The sequence below is a fragment of the Labrus mixtus genome, chromosome 20 (assembly GCF_963584025.1).
Source record: "Labrus mixtus chromosome 20, fLabMix1.1, whole genome shotgun sequence".
In the NCBI taxonomy this organism is placed as follows: Eukaryota; Metazoa; Chordata; class Actinopteri; order Labriformes; family Labridae; genus Labrus; species Labrus mixtus.
The window spans coordinates 19279274-19303361 of NC_083631.1; the positions used below are offsets into that span (position 1 = coordinate 19279274).

The 24088-nt window shown below is 41.3% G+C and overlaps 2 protein-coding genes across 3 annotated transcripts; both read left to right on the forward strand.

The window, feature by feature from the left end:
* The first annotated feature begins 1315 nt into the window (after window positions 1-1315).
* Window positions 1316-5862, forward strand: LOC132954015 (pentraxin-4). The gene is made up of 4 exons (XM_061026440.1): window positions 1316-1512; window positions 2491-2672; window positions 3087-3913; window positions 4840-5862. Exons 1-4 carry the CDS (start codon window positions 1387-1389, stop codon window positions 5538-5540), a joined length of 1836 nt encoding a protein of 611 aa, XP_060882423.1. The 5' UTR covers window positions 1316-1386; the 3' UTR covers window positions 5541-5862.
* Window positions 5863-7613: 1751 nt separating this feature from the next.
* Window positions 7614-23389, forward strand: clcn7 (chloride channel 7). 2 transcript variants are annotated; one of them, XM_061065484.1, is made up of 25 exons: window positions 7614-7855; window positions 8865-8942; window positions 10401-10466; window positions 11052-11117; window positions 11238-11370; window positions 12090-12199; window positions 12657-12737; window positions 12890-12952; window positions 13134-13217; window positions 13483-13576; window positions 14085-14149; window positions 14280-14396; window positions 15141-15195; window positions 15342-15402; window positions 17392-17533; window positions 18320-18413; window positions 18554-18726; window positions 19822-19873; window positions 20085-20212; window positions 20600-20685; window positions 20853-20985; window positions 21342-21401; window positions 21491-21667; window positions 21786-21866; window positions 21959-23389. In XM_061065484.1, exons 1-25 carry the CDS (start codon window positions 7742-7744, stop codon window positions 22043-22045), a joined length of 2400 nt encoding a protein of 799 aa, XP_060921467.1. In that variant the 5' UTR covers window positions 7614-7741; the 3' UTR covers window positions 22046-23389. The 2 variants fall into 2 exon arrangements, with proteins under 2 accessions (XP_060921467.1, XP_060921468.1); XM_061065485.1 differs by lacking the exon at window positions 8865-8942.
* The last annotated feature ends 699 nt before the right edge of the window (window positions 23390-24088 follow it).

Here is a 24088-nt window from a genome sequence, read left to right on the forward strand (position 1 = left end):
GAACAGAGCCCCCTGATATGAGTCAGGAGGAAGAGGGAAAGTACAGGCTGATTCTCCACCCGCTCACATATCATGAGTTTAACTGTTCTGAGCCGCCATCACAATACACACACGAATCAAGGATTACACGCTTATTAGACTGACTCAACAACGTATCATTCAGTTTAATCAATTAATCAAAGTGCCCAGTCACAGGGTGCTGTTTTAGCTCGGTTGGTAGAGCAGACTTCTAGAGCAGTGGTGTCCAAACTTTTTTTCTTGCGGGCCAAAATTGTCGTGTTAGAATCGCTCGCGGGCCACAGGTTTTGTTTTTTAAAATATAGTTGAAAAAATAGTAAGTCTTTGTAGATCAGAATCAAAAGGCTCGCTAAAGAAACGCTTTAATAAAAGGAAATCAAATATTTAGATTTCTTCGTTCTACTTTATTTGTTTTTTTCTCAGGATCAAACCTGTAACGTGGTTCAGTTTTTTGGAAAAGCTTTCTGCATTTAGCTCAGGTCATTAAATGGTTAAACAACAGTCCGCTTGTTTGCAAAAACGTTTTTTTTCATAGTTTACAAAAAAATGTGGAAAATAGTAAAAACTGTAGATTTAAAAAAACAACAACATACATGTTACTGAACATTTGTGCCAATCTTAATCAAGGCCACGGGCCAAAATCTTCTGATTCTTCATTTGAAGTCACGGGCCGCAAAATATCCCCTCAAGGGCCGCAAATGGCCCTCGGGCCGTACTTTGGACACCCCTGTTCTAGAGTATAAAGGCTTCTGATCCTAGTTTTATTTGTTGAAATTCATCCCCCACTTTCTCGTTGCATTTTCTGTCTCTCTAAAGCTGTCCATCAGATAAAGGCCCAAAGCCAATACTCGAGAAGTTGTTGAATAAAATCATGAAGAATCAAACATCAGTAAGTGCTTTGTTGTACCAATACATTAACTGTCATGCTGCTGGTTAGTGGTAAATGTGAGCACACTACTGAACACTCAATCAAAGATATATCTAAACGTTTCAAAATTGGGATTGTAGTATTGGAGTGAAAATGGAGCAATGAGTGCAGTTCATTGAAACTGGTGCAGCGATATGCTTCCATTTGCTTAACAAAACGTTCAGCATGAGATGGCTGAGTGTTTTTTGGCCCTGAGCTGATCTTTTCTTTGTGTTTATGTGTGCAGGAGCACGAGAGAAAGGCAGAAAGAAGCTGACTACCTGTTATATCCATCTGCATTTCCTCTTTGGTCCCCAGTGATGTTGTGGAAAATGGAAAATGTGTTCTTGTCCAAGCTTGTGGGTGTGTTTTGGAGCCTTGTGTTTGCACATATCTGTAAATAGTGTGGAAGAGACAGAGACCCTGATTCACAGCTGCATCCATCCCAGATTCAGTTAACCATGGGTGACCTCCGGCCCGGCCTCTGGCACCTGGTCCTGGTCCACATACTTCTGCTACATATTCAGCCCATTTTGGTGCACGGGGTTGATAATGTGTCCCAGAAGCTCCGTCGACTCACTGAGCAGGTAAGCTTGCTGTGTGTTTTTTGATATTTCTTTTTCAGCAATGCAAAGTTGTCGAAGCAGCAGTTGGAAAACCAACTAGTGTGATGGATTATCTGCAGGATATGTCTAAACAACTGCCAAAGAAGACACTGATGTTCTGACTTCTGATTGAAAACAAGTTAAGAAAGAGTGTTGGGGGGAACAACAACACATGCCTTTTTTAACAGCTATACTGCAACAACACCATTACGATACTTTGCCATTATGACTTTATGTTTTACTCAACAGTAGATTAAGTGTCACAAAGAGGCTTGACTTAATTTCTTCTACATTTCTATGAATCTGTAAATAGAGATTAGGCTGCACCAAACAGCACTGTCAAATTGCTGTCCCAGTGGCAAAATGACCGTGAGCCACCATTAACCTCGAACCTTTTAGTCAGAATTGCGTGGTGTAAAAAAGATAACAATCCCATCTTGAAAGTGTAAAAGTGGCTTTAGCTACCGCTAACTGTATACAAGATACCTCTAACATGTTGTGAGCTTTAGCATGTTAACTTGTTGCTATCTTTGTAAGACTTGTTGATATCTTTAGCTTTAGCTAGTTTTAGCTTATTAGACATGTTACAGTATAACTTTTTAGACTTGTTGTTACTGTAGCTTTACCTTTTCAAACTTCCTTTGTGTGTAATGTATGCAGGGATAGAGTGCTGTATTAAGCAGGCGTGTTGATGGAGATTCAGGTGAACCTTTCAATCGTTTTATTTGGTGAGAACAAAATTGAAATGGGTCTCTTAAAGGCCTGGGACAGTCAGATTGTATCAGAGCGTTTCATTTATTGCTGGGACGTACAGTGAATTTAAATATGGTTTCATTTTACCAAAACTACTTTGAATAAAGTTACCCATAACCTAGCATTAAAATATATATTTTAAATCAGAAATCAGGTACCAAACATCTGCAGAAAGTCTTGTGAAAACATTTTTTGTGTGTGTGTTAGTTCCAGCAGTTCCAAATGCTGACCCAGGCCCGTTTGGACATGTTGGCCCTAAACCAGGACAGAAGGAACTCTTCATGGGGGCTGGAGAGTCGTGTTCAGGCCCTGAATGACCGCTTGCTGCAGACATCACAGGACCTCAAGGACCTCAAGCAGAGCTCAAGGAAGGAGATAGGGGGTCTCAGGTTAGAGGACATGCACCTGTGAGGAGGTTTTCAACTGGCTGTTTTTCAAGGTTTATTTTTGGGGGCTTTTTATGCCTTCATTTATAGATAGGACTGAAGATAGACTTTGAAATTGGGGAAAGACAGAGTGAGGAATGACATGCTGGGGCACACGTAATAACCACTAGGTTACCGGTGCCCCCCAGTTGTTTTTGTAATATAACTGAAGTGTGCAGTCAGTGGGTAATTTCCATTTTGAAGAATCTGTGTCTTTAAGTTTGTCTGCCAAACAAGTCATCATTGCAACAGCTTCTAATCACCCAAAAACTGTAATGAAACAGTTTAAGATTGCCTTAGACTTGACTTAAGTGATAAAGTCATTTTATTGTATGTGTGAAAAGAGCTCATGTGTTCCCATGTGTATTATCATCCCAGAGAGTGGAGTAGGAAGCTAGAGAGGAAGAGTAAGCGACTGGAGGGTCGTGTTGCTTTGATGGATCGGAACCTGAGAGAGAGCCGCCGCTTTGCCCACAAACAGAAGGTTGATCCTGGTCAGGATTTCTCCAACCTCACCTTGGAGCTCCAGAGCCAAGAAGAAAGGCTGGCTGCCCTCCAGGCTCAACGGGACGAGCTCCTCATTGGGCTGAGAGGATTGCAGGAATCTCTGAAAAACCAGGTGCTACGTGTGACCCGGCTGGAGGGTCGGCTTGGGGAGGTCCTGCAGATTAAAACCGGAGAATTTCAGAAGTACAATGAGCCACGCAGCAGGAGCCTGATTTATAGAGGAGGGGGACCTGAAAGGATTCTGGATGGACAAACCCAATCAAGACCCGAAAGTATCACCAACCCGCGGACTGAAAATCATTCCAAGGCCACAGCTGAGAACAGAGAGCCTCAACCGCCCGATCAGCACCAGGGAACACCAAATCAGCCTAAATATCCAAAGGCCCAGAAGTCAAGACCTCAGCCAGAATCATATCTGCAAGTACCTTACAACCCCCAATCGCAGATCCAAGTCCGAGCCAAGACCAAGCCAAGAAAACAGCAAAGATCCCAGTCTCATTTAAAACCCCACAGACATCACTCTAGGTCCCATCCTTTGTCCCAGACTGAAACTCGTCCTAAACCTGCCAATGAGAGGTATGGAGGAGGGGAGCAAGAAAAAGACACAAAAGTAGAGTCTTCAGTGATCCACAGCCTGCGTCAGCTTCCTGTCAGGCAAAAGATCCCTGCACAACCAGTTCCAAAAAAGGATGCAACCAGTAAGTAATGCTCGTACCTCTGTGCAACTGCTTGATAGTTCAATACTTTTCTTTGTCACTGTGTTAGTATTGTAGCAATTACAAGCAGTTAAGCAGACATTTCCCCAACAAAACATCCCTCAGGTCGATACAATCCACACGAGGACTAATTCCTTTATTGGTTTAGAGCAGACACATTTATCAGAAGTTCAATGACTTTGGTGTTACTTTTCGTTATGCTTTCTCTTGCTGTTCCTCTTTTCCTCTTGAAACCAGTTGGTTGAGAACACTGCAGTGGCAGCATTTGACAACAGAGCTGTCACAAAACTACTAAACTAAATGAACACTTACATGTCACGAGAGAATCCCGGTTTGCCCAAAAAATTATTTGACGTGTATTTTAACTTTATAGTTTGACCCATGTTCCATCTGTTTACTCAGCTGTTAGTCTGTCCATCTTAATATACAGTATATGGACAATCCCCATAAGAGAGGTTGCTAATCTCCTTCGTCATGATTACCTAACTAGAATTTTATAAATAAAAATTCAAAATCCCCCATTTAGATTATATGAAAGTCTAGAGTTATGCATCATTACAGGTGACAGGTGCTGTTGGCTGCGTGCCAAGTGTCACTTCTGTTAATTTAACCCATACAGTAACATAACCTCTGTGAAACACATTGTTGATACCTTTTGGGTTTTTTTTTAATGCAAATATCAGTCAAATTTATCTGGCCTGCTGTGTGATTTATTGTATAATTTTAAAAAATTGTAACATACTTATATGCTAGAGGGGCTTTACGGGTTAGAACTATTCTGTAAGCAAGTTTAAGGTGTTTAAAATTCATCCTAATATTTCCAAAATTAATATGATGCAGTGTTTTTTTACATGTAAGCATGAGGGTTTTAATTGACTGAACAGATCCTCTCTTCATTCTGTCTGCAGTCTGTAACGTGGACTCCATGCTGTTCTTTCCCATGGCCTCCGCAGAGAACTACGTCACCTTTTCCTTGACACTCCCAGACCTCCATGAACTTTCGGTCTGTTTGTGGCTCCGTGTGGAGGCCCAGCATATCGGCACGCTGCTCTCTTATGCCACAGATGATAACGACAACCAGCTAGTCTTGTACGGACACGGCGCTTCTTCCTCATCTGCATCTTTCTCTTCTTCTCTTCTTCCATCCTCACCTTCTTCCTCCCCCTCCTCTTCTTCTTCCTCTCTGGACTTTGTCATTGGAGACCCTGTTCATCGCCGTCTCCCTGTGTGGTCGCTGCTGGATGCTCGTTGGCACCACCTCTGCGTCCTCTGGTCCTCCATCCAGGGTCGTTTCTGGCATTACAGTGACCAACACCTCATCTCCTCAGGCTCCAACTTTAGGAAGGGCTGGGAGGTTCCTGGAGGTGGATCATTGGTGCTGGGGCAGGAGCAGGACATTGTTGCTGGTGGGTTTGATGCTGCTGAGGGTTTTGCTGGGCAGGTGGCTGGGTTTAGGGTGTGGAAACGTGTGTTGAGTCCTGCAGAGGTGGAGGGTGTGGCAGAAGGCAGAGGTGTGCCCAGAGGGGTGGTCCTTGGCATGGAGGACATAAAGGAGCTTCATGGAGAAGTGCAGCAAGTGTCATGTGAATGTTTAGAGCATTGTGTGTGAATAAGATACAGAGGAAGAATGAAATCTAGGTCTTTTTCCAAAACACAATAACTGCAGGGAATACTTAATGTCTCTTCTGTGCCTGTATTGACAGGATAAGAATATATTGTTGTTATTCCTTTTTTTATATATCCTGTATGTACAGTCTGTTCTCATGTTCATACTGCCAGCTCAAATCTCTTTGGAAAGTCTGGACAACATAAAACAGAATTATTAAATTAGAATGTTGCAACTCTAACAGTACATGTATTGTCTTAGGCAGAGTGCTCTGTACAAAAAAATAAAAACCATATGATCCCAACAATAAAGCGTGTTGCAACTCTTAAAAGAAGCATCTCTCTGTCATCATAATCATTAAGACCTAGAGTTTTATATAAACACGCGTGCAATATCGTGCAATTATCATCAAGTATGATTTTGAGTTTTTAAAAAGGATGACTGAGCTGCTAGATGCACAGAGTGCAGAGACACAGCAGTGTAGTAACATATTTTGCCTCTGTGTCTGGTACAGTCATATATGAGTGGCACTGATGGCACACGTGCTATGTCAGATTGGCACATGCCGTGTCATCTGCATGCCGCATATGAGTGGCATGTGCCGAGGCATATGAATGGCATATGCCAGTCTGGTCTACGCATGTGCCGTGGCATATATCGCATATGAGTGGCATATGTCGTTCTGGTTCACTCATGTACCGCAACATATGCCGCATATGAGTGGCATGTGCCACAGTATATGAGTGGCATGTGCCACGGCACATGAGTGGCATATGCCGGTCTGGTCTATGCATGTGCCGCAGCATATGCCACATATGAGTGGCATATGCCGCATGTGAGTGGCATGTGCCACGGCACATGAGTGGCATATGCCGGTCTGGTCTATGTACGTGCCGCAGCATATGCCGCATATGAATGGCATATGCCGGTCTGGTCTATGTACGTGCCGCAGCATATGCCGCATATGAATGGCATATGCCGGTCTGGTCCATGCACGTGCCACAGCATATGCTGTATATGAGTGGCATATGCCGTTCTGGTCCACTCATGTTCCGCAGCATATGCCACATATGAGTGGCATGTGCCGCAGCACATGAGTGGCATATGCCGGTCTGGTCCATGCACGTGCCACAGCATATGCTGCATATGAGTGGCATGTGCCGGTCTGGCCCACTCATGTGCTGCAGCATATGCCACATATGAGTGGCATATGCCATGGCACATGAGTGGCATATGCCGTTCTGGTCCACTCATGTGCAGGGGCATACGCCAACACCGTTTGAAACAGGCCTTTGAGCTTGGAAACATAGTATGTTCAAGGTCTTAGGATGATCCACAGGAATATTCAGGGAGATATGAACAGTAGTGACTTCCTGTTGTCAACAGGTGGCCATGTGACTAAAAAAAAAGTATGAAGTCAGGCGGGCCTTGTATCTTGCATGACAAGTGCTTTCAAATAGGGATGCTGTGAAATCTGAAAAACCGCAAAAAATGTACTTTGACTGTACCTAGCGCACTTCCTGTAGGCCTACATTTAAGACTATGGTAATAATGTAATTTTTTTCTTGTCTCATTGAGCTTCATGGCTCACCAATTTTCGTTCATGTAGGTTAATCGCAGTACCCTGAGTGACGTTTGGGGGCACTCTGGAGCCATTCGGCGACGGCCACGCACCGAACCACTCTCATATGTAAATTTCACACAAGGCTGAATTTTGGGTGAAGTTTGGGGAGTTTTCATGCATGTTAACGCCCCCAAATAAGTGATTCATTGTGGCGAGGGAGAATAATAACTCCTTCGATTTCAAAATGGTTCCTCGCTCCGAGGTCGGTGCTCGGGCCCTAATTAACAACAGAAAAAGACTTGTCTTTTACATTTCAACTTTCCATCATTCAGATTAAGATTTAAGATTAAGATTAAGATTAAGATTAAGATTAAGATTAAGATTAAGATTAAGATTTAAGATTTACTTTTTTATTGATTTACTTCATCATCAGTCAAGAGTTTTAGTCGAAAAATAATTTTACTTCAAATCCCAGAATGCATCGCGCATACAGTGTTTTGGCCCTGCGCGCGACCCATCCAAAACGTCACGAGTTGCGGGGACGATCATGGGGAGCTGAGAAAGAATAACAAAAGTTAGCTAGCAAACAACTACACTGAAATAAATTAGGGACATTCTGGAAGAGCTACCGGCGGCCAGCATGGCCAACATCACAAAGAAAGTGTCGTGGTCCAGTCGGGCCGACGAGTCCGGGATAACCGGGGAGGCGACACCGCTGCTTAACGGCGCCGAGCAGCGGCCACTCTCCAGACAGGTACTGTTAGCATGTCAGGCTAAAGTTAGCCCCCTACAGCATCATTAAGATGCTTTGTCATGTTTTATAAACCATTTTAAGGTAAAGATGCATGGGTTATGTACGTTTTGAACGAGTTTGAATGCATTGCCACCTTTTAAAATGTTTATTTTCGGGTTTGATTTCTTGTGTTTGGTTTGTTTTGCGGTTGGGCTACTTGATCAGATGGGACAACAAGCTTTGTTTGAGACTGAATGTAACTGCTTGAAAGTAATTGCATTAGCGGGTTTGTGCAATTGCTTGCATGATGCACTTCAGAATTCTTTGTTATAAAAACCAGAAATTCAATGAAAGAGACTTTTGTGACGCTTGTCCATCTGGCTTGCTGTATTTAATTATAAGAGGCAGTTTGCAGGAAAACATTACACTTTTCTAACAACTTAAAGGTTCACATTACACATGTAAAGACTAAACATTATGATATCAATTATTTCTTAAAGTGACAGACCACAAATAGGAATAACATTTCATCATTTAAAAGCAGGTCATACAGGTGCTACAGGTTGCCTACATTGAGTCTGCTACTATACTATTTAAATGTATTTCATGGTTTAGGAATTAGAGTATTTTAAGTCAATCTAGCTCTAATAATTTAATAGTTGCCCTCTTTAGACTGAAATAATGGAAAATGCAGCTTCCTTTTTCCTTGAGACAACAGGATCTACTTCCTTCCATCAGGACCAAAAGTGGAAGTGTTGCTCTTTGTTTTGTGAATGTTCTTCAGTTATTTTAAGTTAACATTTTGAAACATGAACCTTTGCTTTAACTCAAGCCAAATTAAATTAAATAACAGTATAAAAAAAGATTAGTAGATTACTTAGCAGAAGAGTTTCGCTTTGTAGATTTTATTCTACATGCGATGTGGTTTCTTTTACCGCTTGAGTCTCTACATACATCCCTAAAAAACACACGCCTACAAATAGCTGTATACATATGTATATATTTCTGTTACTGTCTGTGGTGTCTGTAGCTGTCTGGAGGAGGAAATGTATTTCAAATAGGCAGACTCAGCACGGTGGATTTGGAGGAGGAGATGACATCAGAGGAGGTAAAGCCCGAGCTCGAATTGACACCAATCGCCTTTTTCTCTCTCTCTCTCTCTTTCTCTCTCTGTGTCTGTCGTTTCTGTCGCTCATCACTCCATCAAGACATCAAGGGACATATCTTTTAGACTCCTGACGCAATGTCTACGTAAATAAAACCCAATCTTTCTAATTAAATCAATGAAAAGGGATGAGTTTGAGACTTAAGAACTCGGCATTATGTAGAGTGGACTTAATGTGATTCAGCCTCACGCTCAGGCCGGTTTGTGTGCACAGGGAGAGTGAGATAGGTTGAGCTCTCAGACATTATTTCATTTCATTTAAGCTCAAGTCTGGTGTTGAAAAGAGCTGCAAAAGATTGGCACAGAGACAGCTGACTCATCCAGTGAATAAAAAGCACGTGTTTAAAAAAAAAAAGAAACAAAAATCTAATATTTTCCACCGTGATGCATTGCAAATGAAGAATTCAACAGATAATGTGCTCATGGCCTTGACAGCTCAACCATTCAGTGTTTGTGGTCAGAAGCTGATGGATGACACACTGTGGGGACTGATGGAAATACTAGATAATGATTACAACTTCTACATGGTAGACGTTTATTCCAAACTAGTCTCATACGTTGAGTTATCAAGTCTACATTCTGAGAATTGTAAGATTACAGATACAACTCTGAAATTTAAGACACCGAATCCACCCTTACACTTAATCATTGTTTTCACCTATTTCTTTTTTTTTTTTACATTTTACCTCAACGTGTCTCTTCTGACTAATTGGTGTGTTAAGGTGTTAACATTAAAATATTTTGATGCACCATTGGCTCAGTTTAGAATTAATCAAATAAACCTGGCTGTGTAGTTTGTAGAGGACAGTCTGAAGATTTGTTTCAGTTTACAACTAGCAAATGACTATAGCTAGCTACTAGCAGTTTTTCTTTGGCTGATGGAAATGTGATGCCGTGCATGTGATTTGCATGATTGTTTTTTGCAAAAAAACATGTTTTTTTTCTTCCTGTGTGGTCTGTAGTCTTTTGCATGTTAGTTGCTTGATTTGCTGCTGATTGTGTGGTCACAAGCTGGGAGCGTAGCTGTGTGACAGAGGCTCAATGCATAACAAAATGAACTTTGGAATTGCATGTAATTGACTCTTATGCATGTCTCTTCTTCACGCCAGTGTTTCAATCGTCACTGCGTCTTCCATCCACCTCAGATTAATTCTTCATTATCCACGTAAATCAAATCTATGAAGCTCTTCCTCTTCAGTTCTTCTTGAGTCATAGATGTCTTCTTCATGTCGTTTGAAATGTTGCAGCTTTCATCACTGCTGTTTCATCCAAACACTTAGCTTCCTCTGATTTCAGTGACTTAGTCTCTCTCATGATTCAGAAGTCATTGTGTTGGTTTATCAGTGTGGGTGTTGTGACCTCTGTTCTTTCTTTTCTTTTTCTTTTTTTTTACCTCTGCAGGACTCTTTAAGAGGGCGGCCTAAAGAGATCGCTCATAACGAGAAGCTGCTGTCGCTAAAATTTGAGGTATGAAAGAAAACTCCTCAAACGCAGTTCCGATTATTAAAAGGGAGAAACCCTGATTTGACATGACGGCATTATTGCTGTTTAAAGCCTCTATATGTGTGTGTTGCGTTTGATACTTCAAAACAAAGAAATGAGTCATAAAAACAAAGGTAGAGAAAATGCAATATAGGCCAAAGAGTCCAAACAGCATTTCTTGGGCAACAAATAATACAGTAATCTGCTCAGACGAGATGGAAACTTGCAACATTCGATAAAATCAGCTTTGTATTAAAAAAATAAATCTGTGAAATTGTTGGCATTCACCCAAAAAGGCATGTACCCAACCGCCTGAGGGTGGAGGGTGAAGCTTGCAGGGTGACCCGCGATAGGAGACGCTACAATATGCTACGTTACTACACAACACGATATGACTGGAAACGAGCACACACACACACACACACACACACACACACACACACACACACACACACACACACACATTCTGTTTATCAAGAAAGATTGAAGAATTGAACGCTACATGCATCCTCCTCATCATCTCCTTTCTCTTTTTTTAACTGATTGATCGTATTGACTGTGTTCTTACAGAGTCTGGACTATGATAACATTGAGAACCAGCTGTTTCTGGAGGAGGAGAGGAGAATGAGTTACATGGTAAGTTTGTCGTTTTGACACAGTCATAATATTTCAGTGTGTACACATGTGTTGTATTTCAATGTCCTACTTCTCCTGTGCCCTCTTCTCTCTGTCTTTCCTCTTTTTTTTTATTTTTAGGGTTTCCGCTGTCTGGAGATCAGTCGCTGGGTCGTCTGTGGTCTAATCGGTTTCTTCACTGGCCTCATCGCCTGCTTCATTGACATCGCTGTGGAGGAACTGGCTGGAATCAAATACCAAGTGGTCAAAAAGAGTATCCTGAAGCGCTGTGTCAGCAACGTGCTAATCACGGATGTCTACGGTTTTCTATGTGAAGACACGGAGCATGACGGTTTTGCTTTCCCCTTGTATTTCATTTTAAAGTGATCCACAAGGGACACAGATCGGCGCATATCTGCGTTTAAAAAAAAAAAACAAGTCACTGGATATGCTAATGTCGGACGATTTTATCAGCTGGCAAATGAATCGGTCGGGCTTTTCGTAAAAAGGTGAAATGTTCGATGTCACAGCGTGGAGACTTCTTCTGAATCATCATCTGAGCTTCCTGCCGTAGATGAGTCATTCTTTTCTGTCACTGTGGCTGCAGCGAGACGCCGTGGTCAGTACTGTTGCTAAGCAATGGTGTCAAGAGGGGGAACATAACACACCTCAGTTAACACGATGCTGACAGCCCTAAGATTTTTAATAATCTGGTCTAGATGTAGTTATTTGAATCATTTAATATTTATGTTAATTCCTGAAAGTCATTTCTCTTTGAACCTGCCTGGCTTTCAGCTTTGGATTGTTGGAGCTATTTGACCTACAGTATATCGTCCACTAGTCGTATCCGTTATTGAGGCTGATTCCTCCATTTGGCTTACTATCTTCTAAACGCTTCTTTTTTGTTGACTACGAGCCTCAGCCGCGTGGCCATGTTGTGCCTCAATCCGCCCCGTGCTAAGAAGTCTTTCCTTGACCTCCGACTCCTCACAGACATAGAGAATTTCACCGAGGTCGGTGGCCTCTCCATCTCCCTCATTCTCTGGGCCGTCCTCAACTCTGCCATCGTCATGGTGGGCGCAATCATAGTAGCGTTTTTTGAGGTAAGGGTGAAGGAGAAGTAACGTATCCCTATTTAATTGTCTTCCTCTTTTTGTGTTTCCTCAAATGTGAGTAAAGTGTCATAAAAGCTTCTCGTTCAGTCGTAATTCCCCGCCATTGAAAAATCATATGAGCTGATTGGGCAATAGAATATCTGCACCAGTCGACTCCACGATGGTGAAATATTGAACTTTTGTTGGTTCTGTTTCTCTTTTTCTGCCAGATTGGTTAGCCACAGCTTGCTTTGGTTTGTGTATTTTTAAAAGGAGGCATTAGAGTTCCACTAGTGTCAGCTGCTATTTCATGTGAGAATCACAGAGTGTAGTCTCATTATCAACATGTTAAAAATCACTATTCTCACATCCTCAGACATCTGTCCTGAAAATCACAAACATTGTACACTGGATTTTCCATCTTCCTTCCTTTAAACTCTTGTTTTTTTCTTCACACTCCTTCCAGCCCATAGCAGCAGGAAGTGGTATTCCTCAAATAAAATGTTACCTGAATGGAGTCAAGATTCCCCGGGTGGTACGACTCAAGGTAAAGGCTGCTAGAACACACACACACACACACACACACACACACACACACACACACACACACACACACACACACACACACACACACACACACACACACACACACACACACACTCTTGGACTTTAAAATCTGTAACGTGTTTGTCCTTGCAGACGCTGTTAGTGAAAGTGTGCGGTGTTATCTGCTCAGTGGTTGGTGGTCTTGCAGTTGGAAAGGTAAATCACCCCTAATGCAGATTCAAAACAATTACAGTTCTGATTTTTTTTTTGTTTTTTTTTTACAGACACCATTCTGATACTTTGTGCCTGAACAAGTTTTTAAATACTTTAAATTCAACGTTGAATGCAAAACTGTCACTGTCACACCTGTCCTCTCGTTTACCCACAATTACTTTAGGAAGGTCCCATGATCCACTCTGGTGCCGTGGTTGCCGCAGGAATCTCTCAAGGCAGGAGCACCTCTTTAAAGAGAGACTTCAAGGTGAGTGTGGGAAGTGACTTACAGGCCTGCGTGGGTGCATGTTATTGGGCCCGACCGATATGGATAATGGGGAGCGATAAACATCATTATCGGTCGGGTTGTAGTTCTAGTATGTCAAATGCCAGAAAACATCTTATTTTAATACAACAATTTTTTCCTTTAAAAGCACACAACACTGGATATTTTCAAAATGCTTTTTTTGAGAGTGCATGCACTTCATTATGAATAATTGTTTATGATTAATTAGACATGCTTGCGTTCGTAGATCTTCGAATATTTCCGGAGAGACACAGAAAAACGGGACTTTGTGTCTGCTGGAGCCGCCGCCGGAGTTTCAGCTGCGTTCGGAGCACCAGTCGGTAAAGAAATGCAGCCGTCCTCACACAGCCCAGTCTAATCGTGATCTTTGGTTTTTTAATCTGTCTTAATTTGTGTGAGCAGTTTAGCCTGAGTTGAGCAACAGTGCAGGAGTGTAGCCGCACGCCCAAACCGAAGACAAAGAGCAGCTGTGAGGAAACTCCCTCTGAGGCACTTGTTATAATGCTTGTTGTTATAGGACTGGCTGTGCACCCGTCCCGCACCTTGGCAGATTCATTCTGATGATGGATGACACAAGAATGTTAGGACTATGTGAAAACTGGCACCTCGGTTTTTTTTTATCAACAGATAAATGCATCTGCAGGTCCATACAAAGTTTAAAAAAATATATATATCAAAGCTTTTTCTTTCAATGAAGTTGCAGCCTCAGATATTCATTTGAGTAATAAAGTTGTGCGATGACTGAGCTCACCTGAAATCAGCCCATCATGTAAAACGCTGCCGGTGCTCGTTGAGTGAGTTTTTTCTTTCAATCTCTTTGATCTACAGGTGGCGTTCTGTTTTCTCTGGAGGAGGGAGCATCTTTCTGGAACCAGATGCTGACGTGGAGGATAGTAAGTCCCTGTTTATCAACTCATAAATATTGTGCAGTGTTTATGTAAGGTGGTTGGAAAAAGATGGTAAATAATGTCTTCTTTTCACCCCCCCCCCCCCCCCCCCCCTCTCTACGTCTCTCCTCTGCAGTTTTTTGCCTCCATGATCTCCACGTTCACCCTGAACTTCTTCCTCAGTATCTACCACAACAACCCAGGAGACCTTTCAAACCCCGGTCTGATCAATTTTGGACGCTTTGAGACCGATGTAGGAAACTTTTTACACGTACCAAATCTCCTCAAATAAGAGCCAATGGTCAAATAGAAGCTGCTACCCATTAATTATAGTGATCCCAAATACAAGCTGAAAGTTAAGGGTCATCAAATAACCCTACATTTCTATTGTATTACAGTCATTTTAATTTCCCCTTTCATGCATCATGCCAAACTGCACTTTTAGTAAAGTAAAAGTTTTGTAAGAAGCCATTTAAATCAAACTGAATACAAGAAATGTTGGATTGTACTAACAGCAGGTCGCAGTAAAATTACCTCAGCACAATGTTACTGATCAAAAATGACCTTGTATGGGGGCGCTGGTGGCGCAGCGGTTAGTGTGCGCGCCCCATGTACGGAGGCTGTAGTCCTCCCAAGGTGAGAATCCCACCTGTGGCTCCTTTTCATGTCATTCCCCACTCTCTCTCTCTCCCTGATTCCCAACTCTATCCACTGTCCTATTAAAAAATCCCCAAAATAAGTATTTAAAAAAAAAAAAAAAAGGTCTTCTATTAAATCATTACCAATCATAGTGATGAAATATAGAGGATATGAAATAAAGGCCTGACTCAAATAAGAGCCTGTTATCTTCTAGATTTGAGAGAAATCATGAGGTAAATCATTCAGCAGCGCCCTGTTCTTTATTTGAAGAAAGACTGAATATGAAGTACTTTTCCTGCTCTCTGCCGTTTGTGAGTCCGTGTCAAAGTTGACCTGATGTCACTTTGTGGTTTTTCAGACTGTGGCCTACTACCTGTATGAGATTCCCTTGTTCATCGCTATGGGTGCTATAGGTAAAACAATCATTATTATTTGTAATTTATTCCTCAGGGGCTGGATGCGCCTCTAGTATAGATGTGGTGTTTATCTATTCGATTACGGTCCTGCGGTTGTAATATTATGAAGATAATCAACCTTTTTGTTTTCCTCTCCTGCTCAGGGGGATTACTGGGAGCTCTGTTCAACGTTCTCAACTACTGGCTGACCATCTTCAGGATCCGGTAAGTTGGGAGAGGGCTTCAACAAAAAGTCAGGTGGCGTATAAAGAATGGCTTTGTGTGTGCCGTGTGCCAAGAAAAACAACACAAGGCAACATGAAGGCTTTGTTGTTGTCTGTCAAAAACAGGGCGCAGCCTAAGACGAGGACATTTTCACATGAGCTCTTAAATCTATCACTTAGAATGTCGGCATGTTGTGATTACAGTGTTTAAATATATCACATCAGGTTTGATCACTGGGAGACTTCTGGTCATACACCTGCTGGTCCCTGCTTCCTTGTAATGAGGAGTTTTCACACAGGTACTCCTGAAAAGTTTTTAGAAAATGTCAGGACAGTTTGCCCCTGAAATCTTCTCGAGTTGCTTATTGACACATTACACATATGTCATTACCTGCATGAAGTTTTCCCGGTGGAGGGGTGGAGGGGTGGAGGGGTGGAGGGGTGGGGGTGTCTCAGGAGGTAAGACAGGACAAAAAACAAATCAAAGGTGGCTCACAACTAACGGAGTTAAACAGAAAAATTACTTTTTTTCCCCCTTTCTATGAGTGGTACATGCGATTGGATGTATTTAGACACAATAGAATAGAATATAATAGAATTACTTTATTGATCCCAAACTGGGAAATTGTGGCGTTACAGCAGCAGGTTATCCAAACACACAATATGAGCAAAAAACACAATGTTAGCAAATCTAAACACAATATAATATTAAATACAAAGTAAATAAGCACAAAAAATATCAAAACTAAGAATGTGAATATATACAACCAGGATTTAACTAAACATTACTAGTCTTAAATATGAAAGATTAAATGTAAATGTGCAAAAACAGAGTTGTAAAAAATGAGTAGAAAAGGACGTACTGGGTAACATACATCGACATTTTACCAGTTGCTTGATATAAACGTCATCGCTGGCTGAGAATTTTCCTGAATGTTTCTTGTTGCGTTCCGCACAACCGCTTTCATTAGGGGATTGCAGGAAAAAATCCAGGTAAAGTTAGGGTGACAAAAATCTGGTCGTTTTCATTCACACATGCAGCTCACACCGAAAATTAAGAACAATTACAGGAGTTTGATGCATGTGTAAAAACACCTCTACACCTTTTTTTTTTTTTTTTTTTTCAAAAGTAGGGAAATAACTACTGAGGTCCGTAACATGGTGACATCACAGCCTTTGTTACAACATCAACAACAGCAATGTGTTGTTAGCTGGAGGCTAACGGTCAACTATGAAGTCAATAAACGACATATAAACAGCCGAGAAGGCTCGCTGCTTTCATTTTAAAAACTGATGCTTATGTTCAAGCTGAACACAAACAAACATTCCTTTGGCACAGAGTAATCATCACGCTATTAAGCCTTCAGACTTCCTGAATCCTCATTTCACTCATCAGCACATACTCTCTGTAGTGATCGAAGAATACAGAGCAACAGTTTCTTTTGTATTTTTGTGTTCGGCCTCGTTGCTAAATAAACCGACAGCATGACAAGGTGTCGTCTAGTATTCTTAAAGAGGGATTATTCATTACATCTTACCTTTGCACAGCCAAACAATTACTGAACCATAAAAAAACATTCATTGAAAGCTATACATAGTATGTTTGTATAACCTTGATAAATGTATCTGTGCATAAATACTCCTCGCTTAGTGTTTGGTGTCATGCCAGTCCTGCTTCTGAAAATATTCCTTTATCCTCTCACACAATGGGTTTTTGCTTCACATTTTTATAACACTAGTTTGACTCCACTTGACATTTACAGAGCGACTTCACCCTTGCGCACAAAATGGCGATGAGTTGGCACGGCCTTCTTTTTTATTGTTGTCTTTTTTAAATTGAACCAAGAGTTTCCTCCTTACACGGGAAAGTCCATAACACTAACAACCACTTTATGGACGTAGCTGGTTGATTTCATTTATGTGTTTGACTTCAAAACTTCCTCTCTCTTGTGTGTGTGTGTGTGTGTATTTGTGTGTGTGTGTTTTACAGCTATGTTCACCGTCCTTGCTTGCAAGTGATGGAGGCCATGTTGGTTGCTGCAGTTACAGCGGCAGTGTCTTTCACCATGATCTACTTCTCTAATGACTGTCAGCCTCTGGGACCAGATCACACGGAGGAGTATCCACTGCAGGTACACACACACACACATATTAATACTTTTTTTAATGGTTTATTTGATGGGGACTGATACAGAATACATAGACAAACATCATAGTGTTTATAGCGGGTGGTAAATAAAAGATTAAAACAGTTCCAAATAAATAAGGATTTGGTGGCTCTTTTAAAAGTGATGAAGTTCCCAGTAAGCTTAAAGTGATCAGGTAGCGAGTTCCAGGATTTGACTCCTTTCACAGAAAAAGCTGTTTGAGCACAGGATGTTTTGCAAAATGAAACGTGACAGTTGCCACTTGAAGCTGCTCTCGCTGCAGCCCTGTAGTCTCTGTATTTATTTGCAGAAAAGCTGAGGCTCAAGTCTTCTTACGGGCAAATTCAATGTGTGTGCTTCCACTGGCTCTCGCTGCGCTGCGTCTCAGCTCTATCAGTCCAGAGCCCTACGTAGCAGATACGCAAGGCTTCTATTTTTGCCAGATCACGGCGCATCAAGTTACCACAGAAAAGATCGAGTGGGAAAAGAAATAAGACACCGAAACAACATTAAAACATCCAGTTTATTTTCAGAATAAAACCCTCCGTTTTAATGGTTCAGAACTTTGTCCTTATGTGTGTTTGTTTTGTGTTTTATACTGTTTTATACCACCATACATTGTATTATCTCTCGCTGTCTGCATGTTTCTTCATTTTCAGGATTGTATGTCAGCAAGTTAACAGCTTGTTCGATTTGAAGCAGACACACAGACTAATAGAAGAGGAGGCTCTTTGTGTCTTTTTCATACAGTTATGACATTTTCTCTCTTAGCTCTTCTGTGCAGATGGAGAGTATAACTCCATGGCAACGGCCTTCTTCAACACTCCCGAGAGAAGTGTTCGAAGTCTCTTCCACACCCAGCCAGGTAAGGAAAAGCTAGCAAACATATTAATGTTCAATCATCATACAACAGACATTTGTTTCTCTCTTTGTGTACTGTACGGAGGATAGGGAACATTACCGTGCTCCTTTTTTTATACCTTCCTATTCTTCTCCTTCATAAAGGAACCTACAATCCTTTGACCCTGGGTTTGTTCACTCTGACTTACTTCTTCCTGGCGTGTTGGACGTACGGCCTGGCGGTGTCTGCTGGAGTCTTCATCCCCTCCCTGCTGATAGGAGCCGCCTGGGGAAGACTGTTTGGGATACTGCTGGCTTCCTTCACCTCCACTGGCAACGTAATGTGTATAACGCACTGCTCTGTTGGATGAGCTTTAGGGGAAATCTTGTCTGGTCCCACGTTTGAAACAAACCCCCTAATATGGTTGAATTGTCCAGTTCATCTAATGTAGTTTGTCCACAAAAAAAACATCCATTCTTGCTCTTTAAAGAGCCCGTATTCTGCCCTTTTTGGGGTTCGTATATTTAATCTATGTTCCTACTTTTGTTCGTTCACAATAGCTAAAGTTAGAAAAAAGTGTCTGTTTTCATGTACTGCTCCTCCTTGCTCCCTCTCCGCTCTGAGTCCGTCAGCTACACTCTGTTGAGCCCACACTGTTAGACCCCACGTGGGCCAAGTCTGCTCTGATTGGTCTGCCGATCCGCTCTGTCGTTATTGGTCAGTTGCTCAGCACGCTTCTCGGAAATTGCAACATGAGCTGCAGGGCTTGCCACAACGAGCCAATGAGCTTAGATCAGTGATCTCACACTGACAAATTTTTATCGAGGGAGGCTAGAACCGAGCGTTACATGCGGCTAATGCTACAGCTAACAGGAGGACGTAGGAGAAGCAGCGTTTCCGCGGACTTTGAATTTTTGCACATAGATGTTCCTAAACATGCACAGGACACCTGGAAAACAAACTAAAGGGCATATAAAACCAGAAAAAGCTGAATATGGGACCTTTAAATGTTGTGTAACATTTCTGCTGATTGCCCTGTGATACAGATGATTATACCAGCCGATCAAATGACTGCGATCATGAATCATTTTCACAATACATACCTGCAACAAGTTGCTGTGAATTTTCAAATATGCAAACTTGCAAAAAATAACATTTAAAAAAAAGCTTTAAAGGGCAACTCCCAGTCGTCAGCTTGGGTGAATATAAGGATTGTCACTGCGTCACTTGCCTGGATCAGTAATGCTTTACAAAGTACAGAAACTGTATTCAAGGTATCTGAATGTTTCAGTATTAACAGTCAAAAAGTGAAAGGAAGGTAATCCAATTGAGGCAGATAATATTTCTTACCTATTTTGTCTTCAGCTGAACCAACATTGCCCATGCTTTGATTTCTAGTTTAACTTTGTTGTGTGTGTGTGTGTTTTCTTAGATTTGGGCTGTCCCTGGTAAATATGCCCTGATTGGAGCCGCAGCTCAGTTAGGTGAGTCATGTCTTTCCTTACCTTGTGAGTGTTTTGTACAAAAAAAAAACACATTTAAAAACAATAATCAGCTGTGAATCCTTTGAAATGATTTCTCCAGTGTTTTCCTCACGCCTTCTTTATAAAACCCTGATTTTATAGATGACTATTTTTGTTTGATACTCTGTAAGAAATGAGAATATTACCACATAATGCCCTGCCCGCTCCACAGGTGGCATTGTGAGGATGACTCTCAGTTTGACCGTCATCATGGTGGAGGCGACAGGAAACGTCACGTACGGTCTTCCCATCATGCTCGTCCTCATGACCGCCAAGATAGTAGGAGACTACTTTGTAGAGGTGAGTAAAGAAATACACACCGTGCTGTTTGGAAAATGTGATTTATCACTGAATTTGAGAACTATTGACACATTTACATGAAAAAAGTGAAAATGAGTATTGGGAAAATGCTTGATTGTTGATGTGCCTTTAAAGTACACATCCGACTCTTCATAAAGAATACAGAGAAGAAATGAATGAGCTACTTATAGCTGATGAAATGACTGTCAAGAGGTATCCCATTCCACTCACGTCTATTTTGCGCACATAAAGGATAATTCCCTCTTTGAACAAAATGGTGATTTCTTGAACAATTATGTGCAGCACAAAGATAAGATATATTGCCTGCTGTGTACAGTTAGCACTGGGACACATTGCCTTGCCTGTAACTGTGTCTTCCTGCCTCAGGGTCTGTACGATATCCACATCAAGCTGCAGAGTGTGCCCTTCCTGCACTGGGACGCTCCTGCCACCTCCCACTGGCTGACAGCCAGGTAACACCCTCTCTGTTTGTAGATTCAAATCAAAACTTTCCCTTTGTCTTAAAACTTATTTTAATATAAAGGAATTAAAGTGAACTATGATTATAGACATTTACACTTTAGAATGAGCCTGTCATTTTCTCACTATCGTTTTCTCTCTCTCCTTGATGCTCGTCCAGAGAAGTGATGAGTTCTCCGGTCACCTGTCTGAACCGGTTAGAGAAGGTGGGAACCATCGTGGACATTCTGAGCAACACATCGACCAATCACAACGGCTTCCCTGTCGTCGTGGAGGTTACTGCTGGTGATGAGGTACTTTTGACCGAGCCTTTACCTCGCACAAGGACAAAAATAAATGTGTTAATACCTGGTTTATTCCTGTTTAAAATACGCTTAAAAAACTTTGAAATCAAATTTTTCTTGAAATTAGGAGTTCATATGCGGTCATTCTACAGAACAACAAATTAGAGACAATTCAAATCCTCATTTTTTAGTCATCCACAGTTAATATTGGATTTCTGTCTGTTAAGGTGTATTTTTTATACCAACAATTAGGAGAAATCTTTGATAATGATGCAGATTTTAAATAATGAATTTGAGCTTCAATGCCAATGGAAATACTTTGATTTCATTCAACACACCTGTTATTGATCTTTTCTCCCACTCAGCCGCCGAAGCTCTGCGGTCTCATCCTCCGCTCACAGCTCATCGTCCTCCTCAAGCACAAGGTAACATCAGCAAACAAGAAAAAGTTCCATCGTTACTGCGGTCATTTAGACGGACTTTGTCATCGTTCTCCCACGCTCTGTCCCGTCAGGTGTTTGTGGAGTTGGCCAGGACCCGGCTGACCACGAGGAAGCTCCAGCTGAAGGACTTCAGAGACGCATATCCCCGCTTCCCCCCGATTCAGAGCATCCACGTCTCCCAGGATGAGAGGGAGTGTATGATGGACCTCACAGAGTTCATGAATGCAACACCTTACACCGTTCCACGGGTAACAAACACGTAGACATACTGCACTACAGATCTGAAAATGTTTCATGTTGCTATGTTGACAAAATGAAAGGTCCCTGTAGCTTTAAATTTAAATAAGGCTTCTTTTATTTTTGCAGGAAACATCCCTGCCTCGCGTGTTTAAGCTGTTCAGAGCGCTGGGACTCCGACACCTGGTGGTGGTGAATGACTCAAACGGGGTAAGAGCGTTTCTCTTTCTTACTTTCTTTCGGTTTTTTTTTTGCTTTCAATATCAATGATGACAGCATTTGTTCCAATCTTACATCTGCAGGTGGTTGGACTGGTGACCAGGAAAGACTTGGCAAGGTATCACCTGGGCAAACACGGTCTGGAGGAACTTCAGCTGGCCCAGACATAGAACACACACACATGAATAAACCTGCGAACTATGACCACCGTATGCCTCCATAAGCGGTTATCCACCAGCTATGCAGCCTTAAAGGACACGAGAAAGGTCTACAATGTCCCTGTTGTTATTCTTTCTTTGTCTATACCAAAATGGTCACCATGGAAACACAAAAAAAACAACTTCTACAGCACTTCTTTAACGCCACATTTCAAATATCAAACTGATCTTGTTTACAAACATAATGACACCTAAAGCACAAATTCGCTCTTTTAATTGTGTCTGAAGAGATCAACCTGTGGGTTTTTGCAAAGGTTACATAATGGACAGGAAAGATTGAAAAGACTGTGTGTGAAACAAGTGAAATGAAGTCCCGTCAACCTTTCCAGCTGACCAGATAAGATACTCAATTTTGTCCGCTGGTGCGTCTCTGTCAGTTCTTTGTGTTGTTCTGTCCCCTCAGCATCACGTGAGCAGGTAAATGTTACTTCCCTTTTGAGGTAACGTGATGGTTATAAATCAGTTAGCACATTGAGTCCGTTTTCAATCATTCACACGCTCTGCTTGTTTTACGACTGAACTCATGAGACATATTTTGATGGTTTTAATTGATTACGAGTGAGACTTCATGTTGTACTATTTAAGGTCTGTTTTGGAAATTATGATTCTTATTATTATTATTATTCCATTGTTGTGTAGTTTTGCACTGAATGAAAGCTGTTATTTATTGTTGATGTTGAATGCTTGTTTTAATTTAAGTGTGTGGTTTAGACTTAAAACGCATCCAGGCAAAGTTAAGTTTTCACATGTCGCGTAATTCAAGACATTCTCACAGGTATAGTGTGATGAGTGGAGAGTTTATGGCCCCCTGTTTCTCTCGTTCAGCTGAGTAGAGATATGAATATACAGATGCTCCCTTCTTTCTTTTACTTACTGATCTAATATATTTATTCAGCTGTCAATAAACACATGGACTACTCAAAGGAACTAACATCCTATTCCCTGCTACTTAATGTTTGCACTCTGACTCACTACTGAAAAAATTCCCTCTCTGGAAAGGACCACAGCTGTCCTTCATGAAGCTCTATTTGAATGTGAACCGTTCTTTACCACATAATCAGTGTTTTCCTTTAATATCCCACAGAACAGTCTTGATTTATAAATCTGTTATTTAAACTCATTTCTCTACCTAATGTGTTTGTTTTGTCATCATTGGTTTCACTCTTTCATTTTTTTTGTCTACTTTGCGCTCTTTGTTCTGTTGTACAGATCTTAGTGTAAAAATATAGACAATGCTCCATTTTGTAACCACTGGATACGCCTTTTGTGAATAAAGTTGAAATTTACCGATTGTTATTTGATTTGTGAGTCACTTTGTTTGGTACACCTGAAAACAACTTTTCGACTCTTGTTGTTGCTTTTCATCAGTAAAGCTGGTTAAGTCTTTCAAAAGCTTTTTTTTAAGCCATCAAAAATACAAAAATAAAGAGATGCACCTTCATAGCTCTTGTAGCACTTCCCTCAGTATCCACTAGATGTCAGTAAAAGCAATTAAGCACTGGCTTATTGGGCTGCTGCAGGCATGCAATCTTCATTAACTAGTCAGCTCAAAATGATATGATGTCCATGTTTGATTTAAAGCTAATGATTAGAACAGTACTTGTATACACTTGCATCGATGTATGAGTATATGTTTCACCGATAGTGATTCAGTTTGGTATGTTTTATTGCGTATGTCATTAATACAAGAATACAAAACACATGAAGAGGGGCCATGGAAGAACCCTCCATTTGGAAACCACAGCAAAAAAAAAAAGGTAACACTAAAAGTATTACAAACAAAATCAATAAAGCATCTTTATATAATTATTTAATAAGCAGAGTTAACAAAACAGATCTAATACATCAAGAGTTTTTCGCTCATAGGCAACTTGGGAGTGCAGTTTCCAGTGTATAAACTGGCACAGGTCTCTCCTGATGTAAGTCCACATACCTGACTAACTGGTCTGAGATGGAACTGATGTAGCCGCCCAGTGTTTCCAAATGGAAAGAGGT